Source organism: Eumetopias jubatus, unplaced genomic scaffold, assembly GCF_037043125.1.
Source record: "Eumetopias jubatus isolate StellerSeaLion01/CBP00866 unplaced genomic scaffold, mEumJub1_p1.0 scaffold_11, whole genome shotgun sequence".
In the NCBI taxonomy this organism is placed as follows: domain Eukaryota; kingdom Metazoa; phylum Chordata; class Mammalia; order Carnivora; family Otariidae; genus Eumetopias; species Eumetopias jubatus.
In genome coordinates this window covers 112,348,307-112,370,348 of record NW_028274817.1, presented here as the reverse complement: position 1 = coordinate 112,370,348, position 22,042 = coordinate 112,348,307, and the positions used below count along the sequence as shown (strand labels likewise).

The 22,042-nt window shown below is 40.9% G+C and overlaps 1 protein-coding gene across 1 annotated transcript in view; it reads left to right on the top strand.

The window, feature by feature from the left end:
* The window catches only part of PPEF1 (protein phosphatase with EF-hand domain 1), a 97,454-nt gene that overhangs the window by 4,659 nt on the left and 70,753 nt on the right, over positions 1–22,042 (top strand). Inside the window, exons 2-3 of the mRNA XM_028122615.2 lie at positions 15,837–15,964; positions 16,595–16,655. Of these exons, the coding sequence (XP_027978416.1) occupies positions 15,837–15,964; positions 16,595–16,655 (189 nt within the window). The remainder of the gene's footprint in view (positions 1–15,836; positions 15,965–16,594; positions 16,656–22,042) is intronic.

Below are 22,042 nucleotides of genomic sequence, written 5' to 3'. Positions count from 1 at the left end.
ATTTTTTATATGTTGCTGGATTCAGTTTGTTAGAGTTTTGTTTAGGATTTTTGCATCTGTATTCATAAGAAATATTGGTCTATAGTTTTCTTTTCATGTGATGTGTTTGTGTGGTTTTGCGATCAGGGTAATACCAGCCTTGTAGAATGAGTTGCAAATTCTTTCTTTTCTTCCACCTTTTAGAAGAGTTTGTGAAGAATTGGTATTCTTTAAATGTTTGGTAGAATTCACCAGTGAAACTGAGTATGGGCCTTTCTTTGTGGGTAGTCTTTTGATTGCGTATTCTACTTTCGTTATAGGTCTATTCAGATTTTCTATTTCTTCTTGATTCATTTGTAGTAGTTTGTGTCCTTCTAGGAATTTGCCCATTTCATCTAAGCTATTTAATATATTAGCATATACTTGTCAGAGTATATAGTTCTTTTTATTCTTTAGTTCTTTTTATTCTTCCATTATCTCTTGTTGAATATGTCAATGTTTATTATGATTTCATATTAATAAACCTGAAAACTGAAGCAATGTTATTTACTTACATTTAGCCATAAAAACTTTTTCTCATTTAGAAATATTGTAAAACATAGAAACGCCGTTGGAAATAATATTCATCATTCTACTACCCAGTGACAACAACTGTTAACATTTTGGTAATTTCTTTTTTCATTTTTTTTTTTTTTGGTATAGTATAGATTTCTGATCATCCTAAATATTAATTTCTTGTAGCTTAATTTTTTGGCACTAAGACATTATTATATAAACATTTCTCAAGTTGTTATAAATGCTTTGTAAATAGCATTTTAACCATTACTAAACATTTTACTTAATGGATAGATCATCATAGTCTTAATTATTCCTCTAATACTGAATCTTTTTTTTTTTTTTTTTTTTTTACTAATATAGACAGTACTTGGAAGAATTTCTTTGTGTAGTTTTTCCCTTACTTTGGATTATTCCCATATTCAGGTGATTAGACATGAACTTACTGTGTCAAGTGTTATGAATGTTTTGAAAGCTCTTGATAGAAAAATAATAGTTACTATTTCCTGATTACTAACTATAGAGAATGTTCGAAATATTCTGCATACTTTTTATTTAATCCTTGCAATAAACCTGAGTAAAGTGTTATTATTCCTTTTTTGTATATTTGAAGAAGCTCATGCTCAGTGAGGTAAGTACTTGTCCAGGTCATATTAGTAACCACTGCCAGAGTTGGGATTTGAACCCAAGGAGTTCTGAGTATAGTGTCGTGGGTTTTTTTGCCGTCAACAATTACACCCTTTTACGGTGCCTCTCAACATTGCTGCTCTTAGAAACTAACTTTAATTAAATTTACTCACATAAAGTATCTTTTATTTGCATAGTGCTTTTATAGTTGTACAGGCCCTTTCATATACATTTGACCTTCATAGCCTGTGAAGGATTGTTCTCAATTTGTAAACAAGGAAATAGAGACTTTGAGAGGCAAAGTGATTTACTTAAAAACGCATAGCTAGTAAGTGGCAGAGCTGGGGTTAGGGCTCCTTCCCTGTTTCTCATGGTCTGACTGGTGTGAAGGGCTTTTCCCCCCACTTTGGTCATTCAGCCCCAGTACAAAACTCTGCCTCTAGAGTATCATGGCATTTAAAAAATATATATTTATTTATTTGAGAGAGAGAGCACTCACGTGTGAGCGAACAGGGGCAGAGGGAGAGAGAGTCCTCAAATAGACACCCCATTGAATATAGAGCAGGGCTCAGTCCCAGGACCCTGAGATCATGACCTGAGCAGAAACCAAGAGTTGGACGGTTAACTGACGGAGCCACCTAGGTGCCCCATCATGGCATTTTTGAAAAAAAAAATAGCCTACGTATAAAATGGAGGCTATCCCCTTCTGTGGGCTATCTACTTTCATATAGAGAAGTAGCACTGATGTTGTATTATTATTGTTATTTTGCTTCTTTTGTGATATGCAACAGGGAAGAGAAAAATCATAGCTATCATTTATATTGCGTGCCTATTACATTCATTATTTCTATTTCTCTGCAAAACTCTTGGAGGAAGCTCTGGGGCACCTGGGTGGCTCAGCTGGTTAAATGTTCGACTTTTGGTTTCAGCTCAGGTCATGATCTCAGGGTCCTGAGATCGAACCCTATGTCGTGGGGTTCCACATTCAGTGGGGTGTCTGTTTGTCCCTCTCCCTCCCCCCACTTGCGTTCTCTCTCTCTCTGAAATAAATAAATAAAATCTTAAAAAAAAAAAAAACTCTTGGTGGAAGCTTTGATTAGTCTCCTTTTCTAGATGAAGAAACTGAGACTTAGATTAAAGAACTGCCCGAAGTCATGTACTAGTTGACCTGGATTGGAACTGGCCTTGACAGATTCCAAAGTCCATGCTCTTTTTGATATGGTACCCTGACTTATAAAATTGGAATTTATCCAAAAATAGAAATTAAACATTGCAATTTCATTCTCCTGAACTTCACTTTATACTTAAAATTTTATATTGATGTATTTTGAATTAATAATCTATTGTGCTTTTTTTTTTTCCCATGGAGCACTTTGAGAACACGATGATATATTTTCTTTTATTTCTGCCCTTGAGACCATTTAGAAATGCATTTATTCATTTTCCCTAAGTGCTGAGGAGCCTACAAAGGCTTTTGGCTTTGGAGTTGGATGCTTTAAGCTATGAAAAATGGAAATTTTCTCTAATGGAGATTGTTCTTTTAAAAAATATTTGTTCTTTATTTTCACTAGTTAGTAAACCAAATATTTCTTTAATTCCTGGAATAACATCTAGTTCATTTAGTTGTTTAAAAATCTAATGGTCAAGCCATTCACAGCTGCCTGAGAAATGCCCTCCTTCCACCCTAAGCCCCAGATCCCCCACCTCTTCTGTCCCAAAGTTAAGTCCTTTACAATGCTGTATATTAAATTTGGGACCTTCATGGAAAAACAATGAATGACATTGTTTCCTTTATCTTTGTTGTTCTTGGAAAACATTTCTGAAACTTTAGAGGGGCCCTTGCCATTCTTGTTGTTGGAGGATTTTCCTTTATAATTGCCATCAAGTCATCTTGGGATTGCCCTCATTTTCCTCCTCAGTGAAATGGGACATCAGATAAGATGCTCTTTAAAATTCTCGCCACTCAAAAGTCTATCGGAATGCTCTCTAGATGCAAGTGCATGTGGAGAGATGGGAGACATTGATTTCTCCCTTCTACTTCTCTTGCTTGCTCCCTTAGCTGTTACCCCATTAACATTCTTTTTTTTTTTTTTTTTTTAAGAGAGAGAGAGAGCACTGCTAGCAGGGTGGGGAATGGGAGAAAGGGCAGAGGGAGAGGGAGAGAGAGAATCTTAAACAGGCTCCCCACCCAGTGTGGAGCCCGATGTAGGGCTCAATGCAGGGCTCTGTCTCACAGCCCTGAGATCATGACCTGAGCCAAAATCAAGAGTTAGTTGCAGGGCGCCTGGGTGGCTCAGTTGGTTAAGTGACTGCCTTCAGCTCAGGTCATGATCCTGGAGTCCCAGGATCGAGTCCTGCATCAGGCTCCCTGCTCGGCAGGGGCAGGGAGTCTGTTTCTCCCTCTGACCCTCCCCCCTCTCATGTACTCTCTCTCTCTCTCTCAAATAAAAAAATAATAAAAAAAAGAAAGAGTCAGTTGCTTGGACTGAGCCACTCAGGTGCCCCACCCTGTTAACATTCTAACATGCTCAAGTGTCTTTCCTCTTTTTTCCTTTTCTTTTGGTTTGGATACATTTTTTTCCTCATGCCCTTCTGCTTTGCTTTACCCCCAACTTCTTATTTTTAAAAATGGCAAACCTACAGAGAGAAGATGAAAGAGGAATACAGCGAACACCCACATCCTCTTTGCCGAGATTCACCACTTTGTTAACATTTTACCATTTTCTTTCTCCCTCTCTCCTTCTCTATCTCCCTCTCCATTTGAAAGTAAGTTGTAGACAGTATGATATTAACCTCCATATACTTCAGCATGAGTGTCCTAAAAAGAGGGATATTCTTTTATATAACTATAATACTGTATCGCTCTGAAAAAAAATTAGCATTGGTGGATTAATACTGCCTAACATAGGATTCATATTCAGAACTTTCCTGTTGTCCAAAACGGCCCTTTGTAACTGTTTTTTCCATGCCTTTGGAAGAAAGCCTTCCCTTGCCGTCTTCTTCCCTCCAGTTACTCTCCTCCCTCTCAGAGCTTGCTCCTGAAAGGGACGTTCACACTGCTGTCTCCTACTTTCTCTGTTCCATCCCGTGGAAAATGATTTTGACGAGTTCTTGAATGACCTTGAAGTCCAGTGGACCATTTTCAGTTCTTATTTGGCTTGGCTTCCTGGTAGTACTTGGCACTCTGCACACACCCCTCTTAAAACACTCATGGCTCTTGGCTTCAGTGACAGCACATTCTCCTGGTTTCCCTTGTGTCTCTGAACTGTTCATAAGGGCTCCGCTTTCTCCTGAGTTCTAAATATTAGGATTCCTCTGGGTTCCTCTTGGTCCTTTTATTTTGTCACTCGAATGCTCTCCTTGGGTGACTTTACTCTCGTGGCTTTAATTATCATCCATATATCAAAACAGCCAAATCTTTATTTTTGGCCCATATCATATATTATATCCCTGGTTTGTTGGCATCCATTGAGAATCATTTTCTTTTCTTTTTTTAATTCCACTATAATTAACGTACAGTGTTATATTAGTTTCAGGTGTACAATATATGGTGATTCAACAATTCTATATACTACTCAGTGCTCATCCCAGTAAGAGTACTCTTAGGGAATCATTATATTTTATCTTATTTTTTAAAAGATTTTATTTATTTTAGAGAGCAAGGGAAAGGGGGTAGCAGAGGGAGAGGGACAAGCAGACCCTGTGCTGAGCACAGAGCCCGGTGTGGGGCTCAATCCCACGACCCTGAGATCATGACCTGAGCCAAAATCGAGAGTTGATCGACCAATTGACTGAGCCACCCAGGGGCCCCAGGAATCATTTTAAATGAGTACTTTTCTTTTTTCTTTTTTTAAAAATTATTTTTTTATTTAAGTAATCTCTCTAGCCAATGTGGAGCTTGAACTTGTGACCCTGAGATCAGAAGTCCCATGCTCCTCTGCCTGAGCCATCCAGGCGCCCCAAGAGTACTTTTCTTTGTAAAAGGAGACCACTTTCTTCATCTGAAATTATGATCCCTCTCAACAATAATTTTTAGTTAGTCATTCACTTTTTGACATGATAATGTGTTGGCCTTGAGGTTTATACAGGACTGACTACACATCTGTTGCCTGTATGAAACACACCCAAAAAAGGAAACATCCTTTTTATTCTTTATACCCATTAAATGCATCTTCATATTTTTCTTTATCTACTGTGTGGCTTATCCACTTCTGCTTTAGAAATGTTCAGTATTATGAGACTCTGCCATGGACTGTTTAGATATCCATTCTAGAATCATGAGCCTTTAGGGGGTAGAAAGTATTGCTGACAGGATATGAAGTCCCACCCCACCCCCCCATTTAAATGCTCTTTTCCAGCTTCCAGCCTTGACTAGACAATTCACAAAGAAGCCAGCTTTTAGTTGGATCCTGTTAATTGTTAGAAAATCCTGTTCCAAAGAGACATATTTCAACCAAGTGTAAGAAAGGGCATTACCTCAGCCGCAATTGCCAGTTATTTCCCGTAATCCTAAAACTTTTCTCATATGATTATGGCTTTATATGGCATTATCTTTTTTAGCAGCTGCAAAAGACAAAATTTAATGCTGATCGTATCTGACCTTGGGTGAATGAATGTGGCAGTAGAACTCAGATTAGTAATTAATAACAAGGGAGACATAAAACAGAATTGCAGTCAAGACATTTAATTTTTTTAATTCTGAGTGGAGATTAAAGGTCATTATTGAATTGTTGAACAGAACATATTTCCTATGAGAAAATATTTTAATAATTTAAAATGCTAGTAGTACTTTTACACAGCTAAATTTCTTACATACTTAAAAATATAATAGTTTTTAAAAATTGAGATCTTCATGAGAATGATTCTTTTAGGAAATTGGCAGACATTCGTAAGGCAGAGAGGTCACAGTTACTTGTAAACTGTTGTTTTCCTGATTTGGCTTATTAGTTTGGTCTTGTATAGATTAAAGCTTCATATTTTCCTGAACTATGGTGTAGCGAAGGATTTCAGTTCTTATGGAAACTTCCATAAGATGGGCTTTATGTAGTCTTTGTGTTGTTCCATTGCCCTGTTGAATAAAAGAAGGCTTTAAACGGGGGCATTTAAAAATCTGAATCCTAATAAATGTAGAGAGAAAGAGTTAGAAAATCGCTCTTTTGCAACCACCATCGAAAGAATTGATTTGGGCAAAAATTATCCATGGATGTTTTGGAGAACAGAATATATACACGGTCCTAAAGCATGTTCCTGCAAATTGTTTATTAATTATAAAGAGGAAGCAAATACGTCTACAGTAGAGAATTCTAGGTAGACAGTATGAGGTCACCTGATCGGGTGGAGGCCGGGGGGGGGGGGGGGGGGGGCATGGGTGGTGAGAGAATTCACCGGAAGCGGAACAAAGGAGATAAGAGGTTTATTGGCTACGCGACAAGGGGGCGGCGTGGGCCGGACAGAAGAGGAGAGAGTGTCTGCCAGGAGGTAGTAATGAGGGGCTGTAGTAAGTGGGGGGGGGAAGGTGAGGAGATATGGGAACATATGGAATTTTCCTTTTTTGGTACCTGTACCTGGTTGTAAGTAGCCCATTGGTCAGCGGGGGCCTGCGGTTATTTTGAGGTGGGTCGCCGAATGAGCCAGTTTGCATTCATCCCTGTCGTCGCTTGTGGGCCCTTTTAACCTTACTCAGGTTCCCATTGCTCAAGCCTGCTGCCCAAAAGCAACCTCTACAGATACCACCTTAACCAAATAGTCTAAGTTCATATCAGCAATAATGAGACAAATGAACATCACGTGCTGCCCGATGTAACTCACTTAAGACGCATCACTTATCCCTGCCAAAATATATAACCTGAATCTAATCACGAGGAAGTAGCAGACAGATCCAATTTGAGGGATATTTTGAATAACTAGCCTGTACTCTTCAAAAATTTCAGTGTAGTTAAAGAGAAAGAAAGGCTAAGGAATTGTTCTAGAATAAAGGAGACTGAAGAAATGATATTATGCGTGGAGAGAGAGAGAGCAAGAGAGAGTAGGAGATTGAATATGTGACAAAATATTAACAACTGTGCTCTTCTTACTTTTCCCCGTATGTTTGAAAATGTTTCAAAATAAAAGGGTAAGAATATCCCAGTCCTGTACAACCTGAGCTCCGTTTGCCAAGTCTGCAGTGGCTGCAGCCTAGGGTTCTGCCCTTTGGGAGTGCCATTTATTAGCTCTTCCTTGTTTTTGCCTTCTTCCACCTTCCCCATCTATCGCAGACTCTGTGTACCACGTCCTGGCATCGTCTTGAGCAGCTTCACTGGAGCCATGAACAACTGCAAATGCACTGGTGTCTCAGTTCCTTGACCTGCTAAGCCCCAGCATCCCCTTACTCACTCTGCTTGAGCTACTCGCTCCCATTTCCTGGCCCCTGTGTCCACCAGGATCAGCTCTGCCTCTGCAGTCTTTATGATTATTTTCCCATTTTCTGATCTCTCGCTCTTCATTGAAACCTCTGGACCTTAGCCCCTTCTCACGTGTGTCTGTCTCCCCATCCATCTCTCCCCATCTAGTGGCTATCCCTCAAGTCAGTTAAGAGATCATACACAGTAATCATACTTTAGGCAATTTAAAAAAAAATTTTTTTAATTTATTTTTGACAGAGAGAGAGCACAAGCAAAGGAAGCAGCAGGCAGAGGCAGAAGCAGGCTCCCCGATGTGGGGCTCGATCCCAGGACTCTGAGATCATGACCTGAGCCGAAGGCAGACGCTTAACTGTCTGAGCCACCCAGGCGCCCCTACTTTAGGCAATTTAAAAGAGAAGTAATGGGTGAAGTGTTTAATGTTCCTAGACCACTTGCTAGCAAACTGCTACAGTTCCTTGATGGGAAAGCCAAGGATATTACTGACTTGGCTTGGATTTTTCTATAGGAATGATTCAGATTGGGGTTTTTTGTTTGTTTGTTTGTTTGTTTGTTTTCTTTGAGTAGCCTTTAGAATTTGTCCTCTTTGTCAAGAAGCTTCTGATTTGAGTGTTCACAGGTACATGTCCTATTTTGTCCTTGCATGGTTACTTTCAGCTTTGCTATGTGCAATAATAGGTAGGCTGCAGCTGTGGCCTTAAAAAAATAGAATGATAAATTAGAATATTTTATAACTGGAGAGAATCTTAGAGAGCACATAATTCCAAGTTTTAATTGTTCATATGGGATACTGAGGACCAGAGAGGTTAAACAATCTGCCCAAGGTTACACGGTTGGCATCTGGTTGAGTCAGAACCAAAATGGAAGTCTCTAGATTGCAAATTCAAAACTTATTTTTATTATCCCATGTGGATGGGTTGCTGGGTGGGTGAGTACATGAGTAAATAAAAAGTCAAAGAAATGACCTCTAATTCTTGCGCCTCTCTGACTGGAACACCAGAGGTTTCCAAGAATGATCAACTTATGACCTCTTGTCATTTAGGGAAAGTGATAGTTTTGTTTAGGAGATCTGTCAGTGTTTGGAGGCTGGGCCTCATGCTTTCCTTTCATTTCCCTCTTGTTTAAGAAAAAATGCTTTGCAGGGGCACCTGGGTGGCTCAGTCGGTTAAGAATCCAACTCTTGGTTCAGGCTCAGGTCATGGTCTCAGGGCTGGAGATCGAGCCCCACATTGGGCTCCACGCTCAACACAGAGTCTGCTTGAGATTCTCTCCCTTTTCCTTGGCCCCTCCAGCTGCTCTCTCTCTCTCTCAAATAAATAAATAAGTAAATAAAATCTTAAAGAAAAAGAAAAATGCTTTCCAGGGACAAGAATGCTGCATTGCGCCCTTGCTGTGCAGGGATGCCACAGTTTGTGGATGAGCGAGTCTCATAGGGTTCTTTTCTTGCTTGCTGCCTAAGAAGCAGGCTTTGTGACCATCTCATGTCCACTGGACATGTGCTTTGAGCTGTTTTTCCAGTGAAGTTCAAGTTTCACTGTGCCAGTCACACACTCTAGCAGATGGCAGATATAGAATAGCTGTAAACAAAAATAGCAAGGAAAACTGTGGTCCCAGAGCTGAGCCAGACTCTATTCTCATCATGCTTTGAAGAGCTGAGGTAATAGATGTTTTTCCCCCTTGTTTAAAGCCTTTTGCTACTACAGGATTCATACTCTTTCCAGTTCATTTGAATTCATTTTAATGAATTCTATCATACTTGTGTCTCTCTTTCTTCCTGACTGGATAGCAGGCCCCTTAAAGTTACATGAAATATTTGTTCATCCTGATGCCTCCTCAGGAGGCCTCTGCCAGCAGAATTCCAAAAGCAGAGAGTCTTTGAATGCCTTATCGTTCTGAATATAAGCTTCTTATTTAAAGAAATGTCAAATAAACTCCTATTTAAAAAACAAACCAAACCTGACTCCACCTGTCAGCATAAAGAGAAACACAAGACAGAAAGTCTTAACTAAAGAGCAATTTAATTCATTCAACAAATACTTATTTTTTTATGTTATGTTAATCACCATACATTACATCATTAGTTTTTGATGTAGTGTTCCATGATTCATTGTTTGCGTATAACACCCAGTGTTCCATGCAGTACGTGCCCTCTTTAATAGCCATCACCAGGCTAACCCATCCCCCCACCCCCCCTCCGCTCTAGAACCCTCAGTTTGTTTCTCAGAGTCTATAGACTCTCATTGTTTGTCTCCCCCTCTGATTTCCCCCCCTTCATTCTTCCCTTCCTGCTATCTTCTTTTTTTTTTTTTTTAACATATAATGTATTATTTGTTTCAGAGGTACAGGTCTGTGATTCAACAGTCTTACACAATTCACAGCGCTCACCATAGCACATACCCTCCCCAATGTCTATCACCCAGCCACCCCATCCCTCCCACCCCCACCACTCCAGCAACACTCAGTTTGTTTCCTGAGATTAAGAATTCCTCATATCAGTGAGGTCATATGATACATGTCTTTCTCTGATTGACTTATTTCACTCAGCATAACACCCTCCAGTTCCATCCACATCATTGCAAATGGCAAGATTTCATTCCTTTTGATGGCTGCATAATATTCCATTTGTGTGTGTGTGTGTGTGTGTGTGTGTGTATACCACATCTTCTTTATCCATTCATCTGTCGATGGACATCTTGGCTCTTTCCATAGTTTGGCTGTTGTGGACATTGCTGCTATAAACATCAGGGTGCACATACTTATTGAGCATCTACTATGTTCTGGGGACTATTCCAGACTCAGGGCATATAGCAGCTAACCCAATGGACTAAAATCCCAGCCCTTACAGAGATTACATCCTAGTGGAAGGAGACAGATAATGACAAATGAGTAAAATATATGCTATATCAGATAGTGTTAAGTGCTGTGGTGAGGAAATGAGACAGGCAGTGGGGGCCAGGGGGCCATTTTGAAAAGGGTGGTCAGGAAAGGCCTCGCTGAGAAGGTGACGTTTGAGCCAAGACTATGCTCTCTGAGGGAGTGAGGCCTATGGATCCTGGTTGGCACGGTTCTTCTCGCTCCTTACTCTTGGGTTCTGAGATGGTGTGGGTTTTTCCACAGTAGTTTGTGAAATTTTTAATAAACTGTTATGTATAATTAAGAATCTGGCAGGGAGGGGGCACTAGAAGTTAGCTGGGAGAGAGACAATCATTATCTGTTATTCCCCCCTTTTTAAAAAAGAGCATCTACTGTTTATTGAGTGCTTCCTATGTGCCAGGCAATGTGCTAAGCATTTTATATTAATCAATCAATTAATTAATATATTATGAATACCTGTATCAAGACATTACTAATACATTATTATACATTGCTAATACATCATTATTAGAACAGCCCTAGAAGGTATTTGTTCATTTGTTCAACAAATATCCATTGCCAGGCCTTACCCTAGGTGCTTGGGGTTACGGCAGTGAACAAAATAAAGTCCCTATTCTCATGTAGCTTAGCTAATAGGGGGAGATAGACAATAAACACATAAACATACGACTATATAGAATATCAGATGGTAAAACGTGCTATGGAGAACAATAGAACAGGTGAAGAGCATAGGGATTGTGAGGTAGGGAAGATGTGGGAGGGAGGGCATACTATTCTACATATTGTCTCATTTTTTATGGCTGATACCAAATGCCACACTGGATTGTACAGCATAATGGTTATAAGCCCAGTTTCTGGAATGACAGAGATCCGGATTTGACTCTGTATTCTCCCACTGCCAAGTGATGTGACCCCAAACAAGTTATTTCTGAGCCTCAGTTTCCTTATTTGTAAAATAAGGATAATGACACTTCCTAGGATTGTTGGGAGGATTAAATCAGATCAAATTAAAGGATCCACATAAAGCACCGCCTGGCACAAAACAGATGCTCTGAACTTATTATTTGCCTTCATCATTGACCTCCGACATGGATATTCATTCCATGTAAAATACCTGACAATGGCTGTCACCATAGAAAAGAAGCCATTAAAAAACAAAACCCCCCCAAAAACCCCCCAGCTTGGCAATAGAGAATCCACCTGTGCTGGGTACAGGAAATTGGCCAGGTAACTTGTTAAACCTAGGCTGTTGCTTCCTTCTAGAAACAAAAATAGAAGGCCCTTGGGACACATATGGCAATAGCTTTTATTTATTTATTTTTTTTTTCCTGCATGGAAATTAATGTGACAGGGAAGACAAGCCCTGTTATGTGATGAAGCAGCAGGACCAGAAGCAGATCTAAGCTGTCCAACAAGTTCAGAACTGGATGACACAGATCTTCAACTCTACAGGCAGGGTTGGGGGTTATGGAGCCAGCAACCCCTCGGGTAGGGTCTATCCTATCTGGGCTCTACCCTTTGCCATTTTGCAGGTTTCTGCTCCAGAGGAGAGTCCTCAGCTGGCTAGAGTGGCTGTGTGTGTGTGTGTGTTTGGGGTGGGGTGGGGGCTTCTTAGGAATCAGGTGAGGTTTTAGAGGTCTGATGTTGGTACACCCAACCCTGCCCTGCTGGTCTCCTTCCCTGCGCTGGAGGGGTTGCTGGGGGAACTGTGGGCCGAAGGAGCAGGAGCAGGATGTGGATCAAAGTCTATTTTGTCAGCTGCTGCTGAAGTACTCAAAATCCCGATGTACAATTCTGATAAGGGCCTGAGCTGGAGCATCCAGGAAGGTGGACGCTTGAGGCCTAACCTGAGCCTGTTCTTCCCGCCCGATGAGAATGGCTCATCAGGCAGGGTCTAGTCAGGAGGCAGAAACCATAGAGGGATGTGACGAGAGAAGTGAAAGGAAAGAGCTGTTAAGTGGGTATCAGATCGTTCCTAGGTAATGGAAACGTCTCTGAAGGAGCTCTAAGGCCTATGGAGGTACGACAGTTACCATCTATAGGGCTGAGAGAACAAAGGGGAGAGATTGGAATTATTGCAATCTAGAAACTTGGAGGAGGGTTCCTGCAGAATTGAAATTCAGACCTTTGACAATGGGGACTGCCCAGCTGGTGCTGGTATCTCTGAGGGGCAGCCCTGAGGCTGGTTGTGCAAGTGCTGCATAATGCAGACTGGATCCAGTTGCTGCTACAAGGAGAAACTCGTGTGACGGGGGGGGGGGGGGGGCAAGGGGGCGGGGGGGGTTGGTGGGGGGAGCCATTGCTAGGCGACACTAAGAGGAACAGGAAGCAGACAGGAAGGAGTGTGTCTCTCATCCCTCCTCCCGCCTCACCATCTCCCTCTACCGCCCCCTTTGGCAGAGCCAAGCAGGTAGTCCCCCACCCCCACCCCCCGGGGGCTGATCAGCAATGTGGCCTGCAGAGCCCTAGTTTCAGCATCGGGTGAGCAGATTAGAGAAGTGTGGGGTGACAGCTGACACGTGATAGCTTAGTAAGTGGCATTCATGCCATGGTAAGCTCCGGTGAGGAATGCAAGCATCAACTGGCATGATGGCTTTCTGAGCCAGGAAGGGAGTAGGGGATGGCTCAGCTTACTGCCTTTGGAGCAGAAAAGGAAATGCAAGAGCCAGGGAACTGAGCATGGCCGTCTGCCTTCCACACCTACTAGTGAAATACAGCCCGCGAAAGTACTGTGTGCTTATCAGATAAAATAGCAACTCCTCCCCTGGGGAGTGGGGCAGGATCCCAGCAAGGGACTGGACTGAAGAAGGTAGAGATAGGACAGGGGCCTTCCATCACCTATTTCCCCTCACGGGGGAGGAGTAGAAGCAGTAGTATAGGTATCGTGTGTAGCTTGGTACCGGGCACATAGTAGGCATTCCATAAATGGTGGCTCTTATCCAAAGGAAAGAAAGGTACACATAGATTAGGGAAAGAAGTAACTGGCTATAGTGGAGAGAGCCCAGAGTTTGGACTCAGAAGACCTGAGTCCATACTAGGTAAGTGACTTGGAGCAAGATACTTGCCTCTCTGAACCTGAAGTTTCCTTATGTGTAACATAGAGATGATACTTGTGGGGGCTAAATCTCTTCTAGCAGCCCCTTCACATATGGTAGCTATGTTGTCCCATTATTAATTATAGAAATAGTAAGCATGGTTATTTCTTATCGGTGGTGCTAACCCTAAGTAGAAGAAACTTTAGTGATCATTTATTCCACTGCATCATTGTGCAGATTGAGACGCAGCAAAAGGTCAGTAGGTCTACGGAGGTTAAGTGAGACCTGGCTTCTGTTCTGCGCCGTGCATTTCCACTTAGTGCCTAAGTGACCTTAAGTAGTCTGTCTCAGCTTCTCGGTGTGGTGAGGACTGTGGAAATGACTCCATGGCCTGGCCCTCAGTAAGTGCTCGGTAAATAGCCCTGGGACAGTTCCCTTGCGCTTGATGAACAGAGAGAGCCCCTGAGGTGAGGGTTGGCTGGTCAGGACCGGGACTGTCCCGTAGAACAGACCTTGCAGGTGAGTCTGGGCTCTCTGTAATGACACGGTGAGAACACTTGAGATTTTGAGCCTCCCAATCATTTGCTTTGTGATATTGAACAAGTCACTCTTATTTCTTCTCCCTGTGGTGCTCCCCTATAAAGATCATGATACTTGACCTTATGTCTATTTCCTGGGGTCTTCTGGAAGCTGAATAATGAAATGAGTGTCTCTGGAGCCAGAGAGTCTTGGAGAAACTCCTAAATAAATACCCTCAGATGACTAGCCTATCTAGTGTACCACAGCAGTATTAACCAAGGTTAGGGACTGGAGGCTAGAATCCTGCTTTTGGCATTCAAATTGTTCTTGTTATAGTCAACTCTTAATTTTTATGTGCTAACTGGGAAAAATTATAGCATGAATAAAAGAAGCCAGCTGGTGTTGATTGCTCTTCGCTCGAAAACTTGAGGAAGGCATAAGAGACTATATTTTAAATCTCATTATCTCTCACCTGATCGCTTTCTTCAAAGCCAGGAAGCTACAGGATGATTCAAAGGCTCAGAGCCCCAGAAGAGAGACGGCGTACTGAATAATCTACAAACAAGACGATGCTTATCACTATAGTAGCCGTTTGTTTAGCCATTTATTAACCAGGCATGGGGATAAACTCTTCACCTGTAGTAGCTCATTTCATCCTTATTGTAATGCTAGGAAGGGGGGAGGTGTGTTCATTTATCCATCTGTCTTTTATCAGTTGAATCTCAGGTACAGAAGCTGGAGTGAAGCATACTTTTCAATTCATCGTACATTGTCATCGCTGGTCTGTGCGAGACCCTTTCTTATGTTAGCTAATTAATTTGCTTGTTCCTTTTTACCCACGTATGCTATATTCATTCACCCCCATAAATAAATAACCAATCTATTTTTTAGTGTCTTTTCCTTTGTATATATTCTTATGAAATGTATATTTTGGTTTTGTGCATGTGTGTTTTAAATTTATATAAAATGACATCATGTTATATTTCATTGTCTCTAACTAAAACTGTCCTCACTAAAGCACTACATTTTTAAGCCACATGCATGTTGCTATGGGTTTATTTAATCTATTGCTCCCAGTTGTGACATAATAGGCCATGGTGTGCGCCCACCACGGTTACACATTCTCCTGCCCAGCAATGGCCATCCAGCCTGTGTTGGTGTCAGACTCCCTGCTGCCACAAGCAAAGAAACACTGTATCCCCATACGTCTCCCTTATGGGCTGTCTGAGGATTGCTTTGGGGTATATAGTGAAGAATGGAATTGCTCCTTCACAGGGATACATAGAATATAAACATGCCTGAGTAGTGCCAGAGGTAGGTGCTGTTATTTCCCCCATTTTACAGGTGAGGAAACTGAGGCTTTGAGAGTTTTAATAACTTACCAGAGTCACACAGACAGTGATTAGCATAGCTGGGATTCAAATTCAGACCTTCTTGCCCCCAAAACTCTACCCTTTCCCCCGCCCCAAGAGAGAGTGCACGTAAGCAGGAGGGCAGGGGAAGGGGCAGAGGGAGAGAGAACCCCAAGCAGAGCCTGACTCGGGGCTCCAACCCACAACCCTGAGATCATGACGTGAGCCAAAATCAAGAGTTGGACACTCAACCGACTGAGCCACCCAGGTGCCCCCCAGAAATCCTACTCTCGATGGCTATGCCATCATTATTCTCTGAGTATTGGAGACTTGAGGACATTTTACAAAAACATAAAGGTAAATCCCATTGTAGTGTGTATATTTTTAGAACCTAGGAATCCAGGTGGACTGATTTTTTTTCTGAAGCACCTACTTCCCTGTCCCATAGCTGCATAATAACTGGTTTCCTCTGGTTTCCATATCCTATGGGTCTGCAGCGCTAAAAGCCGCATTGATCATCCAGAACTGGTACCGAGGTTACAGTGCTCGGTTGAAGGCCAGACAACGCTATGCCCTCACCATCTTCCAGTCTATCGAATATGCTGATGAACAAGGCCAACTGCAGGTCTGTTTTGCCAGTTTGTCTCTTCTTTTGGTAAAATGCTTCTCTTTACCCCTTATAATTGAGAAAAGGAGAGTTTGGGTCCATTTACCGTGGTGAAAGCTTTAATAGAGGGTGACATTGTCTTGGAAGTAGCTGTGGAGAGAGAGTAGGATTTGGGAAGAGGAAGGTATTTTTCGTTTCTGAAGTTTATATTTTGAAGAGGGCTGCCAGATGTCTAGTTAACTAATAAAAAATGATCTTATTCTGTTCTTGGGCACGTGTCCCAGGAGGAAGTAAGGTTGTTACTTTACGAAGGAAAAAATATTTTAAGGAGTTAAAAAAATGAAAGAATTTCCTGAGAACAAACCCGAGAGAGTTCTAGAAGAAAATATAGATGGGCGAGGAAGGCCTTTTTCAAGCTTGCGAAACTGCTGTATAAATCCAGCTTTAATGCTTCTTAGTAGGAAAAAAGTCCTTTTTGGCCATTAAGGGGAAGGAGGATATATGATATCCTCTGCCTCTGCAGGAGGTGCTGCCCACCAGCTGAGGGAGGAGGGAAGCAGGTAGAGGCTGGGAGAGCGCGCCAACAGGATTTGCCATGGTGGCTGTCTGGGGATCCCTCACTGACTAATGTGTTTCTATTTTGTCCAGCTATCCAACTTCTTTTCCTTCATGTTGGAAAACTATACACATATACACGAGAAAGACCCAGGTAAGTAAAATGTTTTGTCTTTTGAAACGCAGTCATTAAATATTGAATTGTCCTCATCAAGGGATGTAAACTCTGAAGATGGGAAGACACTAAGAAATTAAAAAGATGCCCACCTGTCTTGTCTTTGTGACACCAAACTGGTGAAATCAGTTCAAGTGGCTTTTTTTTCCTCTGATTGTTGTTTACTAAATTTGTTTAATTTTGTCACTTTCACGAAGCTGAATTAGATTTCATTCAATGTTAATTTGTTGAACACCTTCTCTGAACCACAGTCTGTTGATGTACAATAGTAGCTTTAGTAAAGAGGATCTTATTTTTTTATCGACAAAACTTTCATGCCGAGAGATCAAAATAAACAAATCTGGGGGGACATGGTGGCTTGAACACGGTTTTCCGTTTTGTGCAGAGCTAGCTGTCCATCTCTCTGTCCCTTTATCATTTATGTAGTCTTTCTGAAACGACTAAGTAAATCATCTCAGGGACAGGCAATGTCGGTATGGTTCAAAATGATTTTAAAATTATAGTTATTCCCCAGGCATGCATGCATTTCTCCTGCAAAATCAAGATGACTGTTGTTAACTTCAAGGTAGATGCTAGACTTAAAAACTTATTTTTCTTTAATTTGGGCCAACCATTTTTTGTTCTAATTAAAAGTGTATGGCATCTAAGAGCTCCTTTTAAATCATCCAGCGAGCACCCTTCACTGTGGCAAAATGGTATTTTAATGGCATGCTTTGAGCTGAGCGCATATGTATGAAACTAATTAAAGCATTTAATGATCTGTAGAAGCTTTCTAAATGGTAGAATAGCCAAACCTGAGGAGTGGGGAGTGGGAGGAAGTGGGTATTTTGCCATTTTCTTTCTTTTAGATAATTGCAATTTGAAGATAGTTGTTTGTGCTTCATGTTCTTTGGCAAAATATTTCTGAGAGGAAATATAATGATGATGAAATGAAGCAGCACTGTTTTTGCTAATGACCTAATATTTCGATCTGGGCTGTGCATCAGAATCACTTATGGAGATTCATAGCCACAGATGGCTGGGTTCCAGCCTGGGAACCCACAGAGCCTGGGTTCTCAGGCTCTGTATTTTAAAAAAATCTGCATGTCAAAAAATTCTGTAGGTGATTTAAAAATATTAAAAAATTTTATCAAAGAAGGGGACAGTGGCGTAATCTTCTTAGGTAAACTTTTCTTGAAGTATAACATACATTAAAACACACAAATCTTAAGTACAAGAATCAGTAAATTTTCTTGAAGTAAGCATGCCCGTGTAACCCGCACCCAGAACAAGAAAGAAAACATTATCAGAGCCACCGAAGCCTCTCTGCTGTCCCCCTCCCGTCACTTACCAACTCCCCCATGATGGCTTTCCTGACTTCTACGTCCTAGATTGGTTTTGCTTGTTTTTGAACTTCACTAGATAAATGAAAGCACAGTTTTGAGTCTGTCTTTTACTCAATGGTGTATTTGTGAGAGTCATCCACGTTGTTGCAATTCGGTCATTCTTATTGCTGAATGTTGTTCCATTTTACGAATTTACCAAAACGTATCCATTTTATTGTTTATGGACATTTGGGTTGTTTTCAGTTTGGGTAATTTGAATGGTACTGCTATGCACATTCTTGTACATGTCCTTTTTGGTGAACATATATATCATTTTCTTTTGCTATATTCTCATTTCCAGTTATCTATTGCTGCATAACAAATCACCCCAAATTTAGAGGCTTAAAAACAACAGCTATTTTATTGCTCTTGATTCTGTGGATCGGACATTTGAACTGGGCTCAGTGGGGATGGCTTGTCTTCGTTCCATGCGGTGTCAGTTGGGCTCACTCAACCTCGCTGGGCTGTGTAGGGAGGTCTAGATGGTTTTACTCACCTGTCTGGGACTTTGGTATTGGCTATGATCTTAGATACCTCAATTCTCCTCATGCAGCCTCTCTGTCTAGCAGGATATCCCAGACTTGTTTACATGGTAGCTGGATCCCAAGAGGACAAAGGCAGAAGCTACAAGGCCTCTTAAGGTCTATTCTCTGGAACTCACATAAAATCGGTTCTGCCATATTCTATTGGTCAAAGCAAGTCACAAGGGCAGCCACAGATTCACAGGGGCTAGGAAAGCTCCATCTCTTGCGGGGGGGAGCAGCAGCGTTATATTGGAAAAGGATGCAGATACAAAGGGGCTTGATTCACTGGGGGCCATTATTATGAAGTTGTACTGTGACCCCGGAGTGGAAGTTTTGGGTTACAGGGCATGCGTGTGTTCAGCTTTATTAGCTACTGACAAACCTTCTTATAAATGTTGTACCAACTTATACTGCCACCAGTGGATGAGAGTTCCAGTGTTCTCTATCCTCTTCGACACTTGGAGTTGTCATTCCTTTTCATTTTAGCCATTCTGCCTGATATGTAGTAGTATCCCATTTCTGCTTTAATTTGTATTTCCCTGCTGAGCAGTGAAATTGGTCACCTTTTTGTCTATGTAGTGGCCATGTGAACATCCTGTTTGGTGAAGTGCCTGTTCAGGTCTCTTGCCATCCTTTTATTGGGTTAGCTGTTTTCTTCTTACCAATTTTTAAGAGTGCTCAAAGTATTCTACATATGATAATATGAATCTTTGTTAGATAAACATATTGCAGATATCTTCTCCTAGTCTTTGCCTTTTATCCCCCTAATCTTTAAATGCTGCCTTTTGATGATAACAGACATTCTTGATTTTAATGTAGTACAATTTTTTTCCCTTTATGGTTAATACTTTCTGCATCTTGTTTGAGAAATCTTTGCCTGATATGAGTGTGTGTGTGCGTGTGTGTGTGTGTGCGCGCGCGCACGCATGCACAAAAATAAATACAGGAGAAACCTATAGGATAAACCAGAAACTAATGACCTTGTTTACCTACAGGGGATAAGTGGATGGGTGGGAACAGGGAAGAAAGAAAGAATGGGAGAATGGAGTTGGGTAGAGGGCTGTGGAAGGAGTAACACTCCTCTGAACGTACCTAAGTTTTGACTCTTAGAACCATGATAATGTTTCACATCCATCAAAAAAATTGTTACAAACAAGAAAAGAATGTATGTGTGTGTCTTTCCAAAATAGAATACACACAGTAACAAATGAATTTAACTGTATTACAAATAACAGAATCACCTCTTGGAGTTGGGGAAGAAACAAACTAACCTAGGTAACACTGGAAAATAGGGCTTTAACTATAATGAGCCTTGATGATGCTTCATTTATATTTTATCCTGTGTGGGGTTTGCTTGAGCTTCTGTGATATCTAGGTTGATATTTTTCATCAGGTATAGAAAGTTTTTACCCATTAATTATTTAAAATATCTTTCAAGTCTAAATATCTTTTTCTTTGTGAATCCCTGCTTTTAAACTTAGAAGGCCTTGAAATATTTAAAATGTGGATCGCTATGCCTGGATTTCTAGATTTTTTTTATGGTTTGACTTTTAAAAATTTTAACACTTCATAAATTTGGGATTTTTTATATTAAACCAAAAAAGGAAATCTTGATGCCTTGTGGTTGAAAACAAAGAGCACAGCTAAAAAGAAAATGTCCAAGTAGTTAACCAGTTTTTCCCACAATGTTCATTTCATAACGTATCTTTTCACCATGGTTTGTAGTGCCTCCTTCCCCATGTATTCATTTAAAAAATATGTATTAGGGCATATTTCTAGGCCTCTATTCTCTTATACATCTCTCTATTATGGAGTCCTAGAATCTTACCGATTTAATTATTGTGTGTAATGGAAAAATTAATTTGCAGATTACTTTTGTAGGTTGATTTCTTTTAAAAATTTTTTCCATGGGGCACCTGAGTGGCTCAGTCATTAAGAGTCTGCCTTTGGCTCAGGTCATGATCCTGGGGTCCTGGGATTGAACCCCGCATCGGGCTCCCTGCTCCGCGGGAAGCCTGTTTCTCCCTCTCCCGCTCCCTCTGCTTGTGTTCCCTCTTCCACTGTGTCTCTCTCTGTCAAATAAATAAATAAAATCATTTAAAAAATTTTTTCCCAGCTTTATTGAAATATAGTTGACATATAACATTGCAGAAGTTTAAGGTATACACTGCAGTGGTTTCATATAGGAATATACTATGAAATGATTACCACAACAATGTTGGTTAACACATCCATCACCTCACAGTTACAAGTCCTTTGTGTGTGGTGAGCCCTTTAAAAATGTACTCTCTTAGCAACTTTCAAGCATACAATAAGAGTAGTGTTAACTAGGGTCACGGTACTGTACATTACTGTGGGTTGCTTTCTGATGGCCTTCTTTGGTGGGAAGGTTCCACACAACGTCCACCTAGGCCTGTTTTGCAGAAGCGCCAGGACCCCTAAGCGGGATGTATTTAGGGACCAGAAGATCACTTAACATTCCCAGATATCGTCAGACTAATGGTTTTAACTCTGAGGCACAGTGTTAGTTGAGACATCCTGGGTGTTCCATAGGTAGGAGGTGATCTGGAAGCCGTTCATTTCCGTGTCCTACTACTTAGTGGCTCAAACCGGTTCATAGGACTTGATGGGGAGACTCAACACATCCATCCCATAAGGTAGAAGGCCAAAGCTGCTCTACAGAGCAATAGGTTTAAACAGAGACTGGTGGAAGTGGGGAGTGGGAGGGAGCGTGTGCAAGTGTTGTTTTGACTATCCTTTCTGCTTCCCAGATCAGCCAAAATGTCCTATCAGACCCAGGTATTTTATATTTTTTTGTGGCTATGGTCAGTAGGTTATTTTCCCCATGATATCTCCCCGGTGATTATTGGTAGTATTTAACAAGCTTGTATTGTGCTACTATTGAACAATAGCATGAATGAACTTATTATTAATTATTATTATTGCTAGTATCTATTACATGTTTGCTATGTGCCATGTCTTTTAAGTGCTTTAAATATTTCATTTAGTCTTCATGACAAACCACTGAGATTAGTATGATTATCATCCCCTTTTGTTGGATGAGAATATTGAGGCTTAGAAGGTGACCTCCTAAGGTTATTCATCTCAGCATTGGTAAAGCTGTGATTCAAACCTCTGTAGTATGGAATTCTCCTATCAGTTCTGGGAGTTTCTCAACTGATTTTCTTGAGTATGGATATTTAATCACACTGGCCACAAGTAACTTTATTTTTACCTCTTTCTATCCAGAGCTCTTATTTCAGCTTTGTGTTTTGTTGCGTTGGCTAGAAATAGCAGAACAATGTGAAAAGTAAGCAGTGAAACTAGGCATCCTGATTTGTTAATGCTTTAATGGAAAAACCATTCTTGTTGATTTCAATTTTTAAAATTCTGTTAAGAGATAGGCTTTCATTCCTAGTTTTCTGAGTTTTTAAATAATCAGGAACAGGTGTTGAATCTTATGAAATGCAGTTTTGCC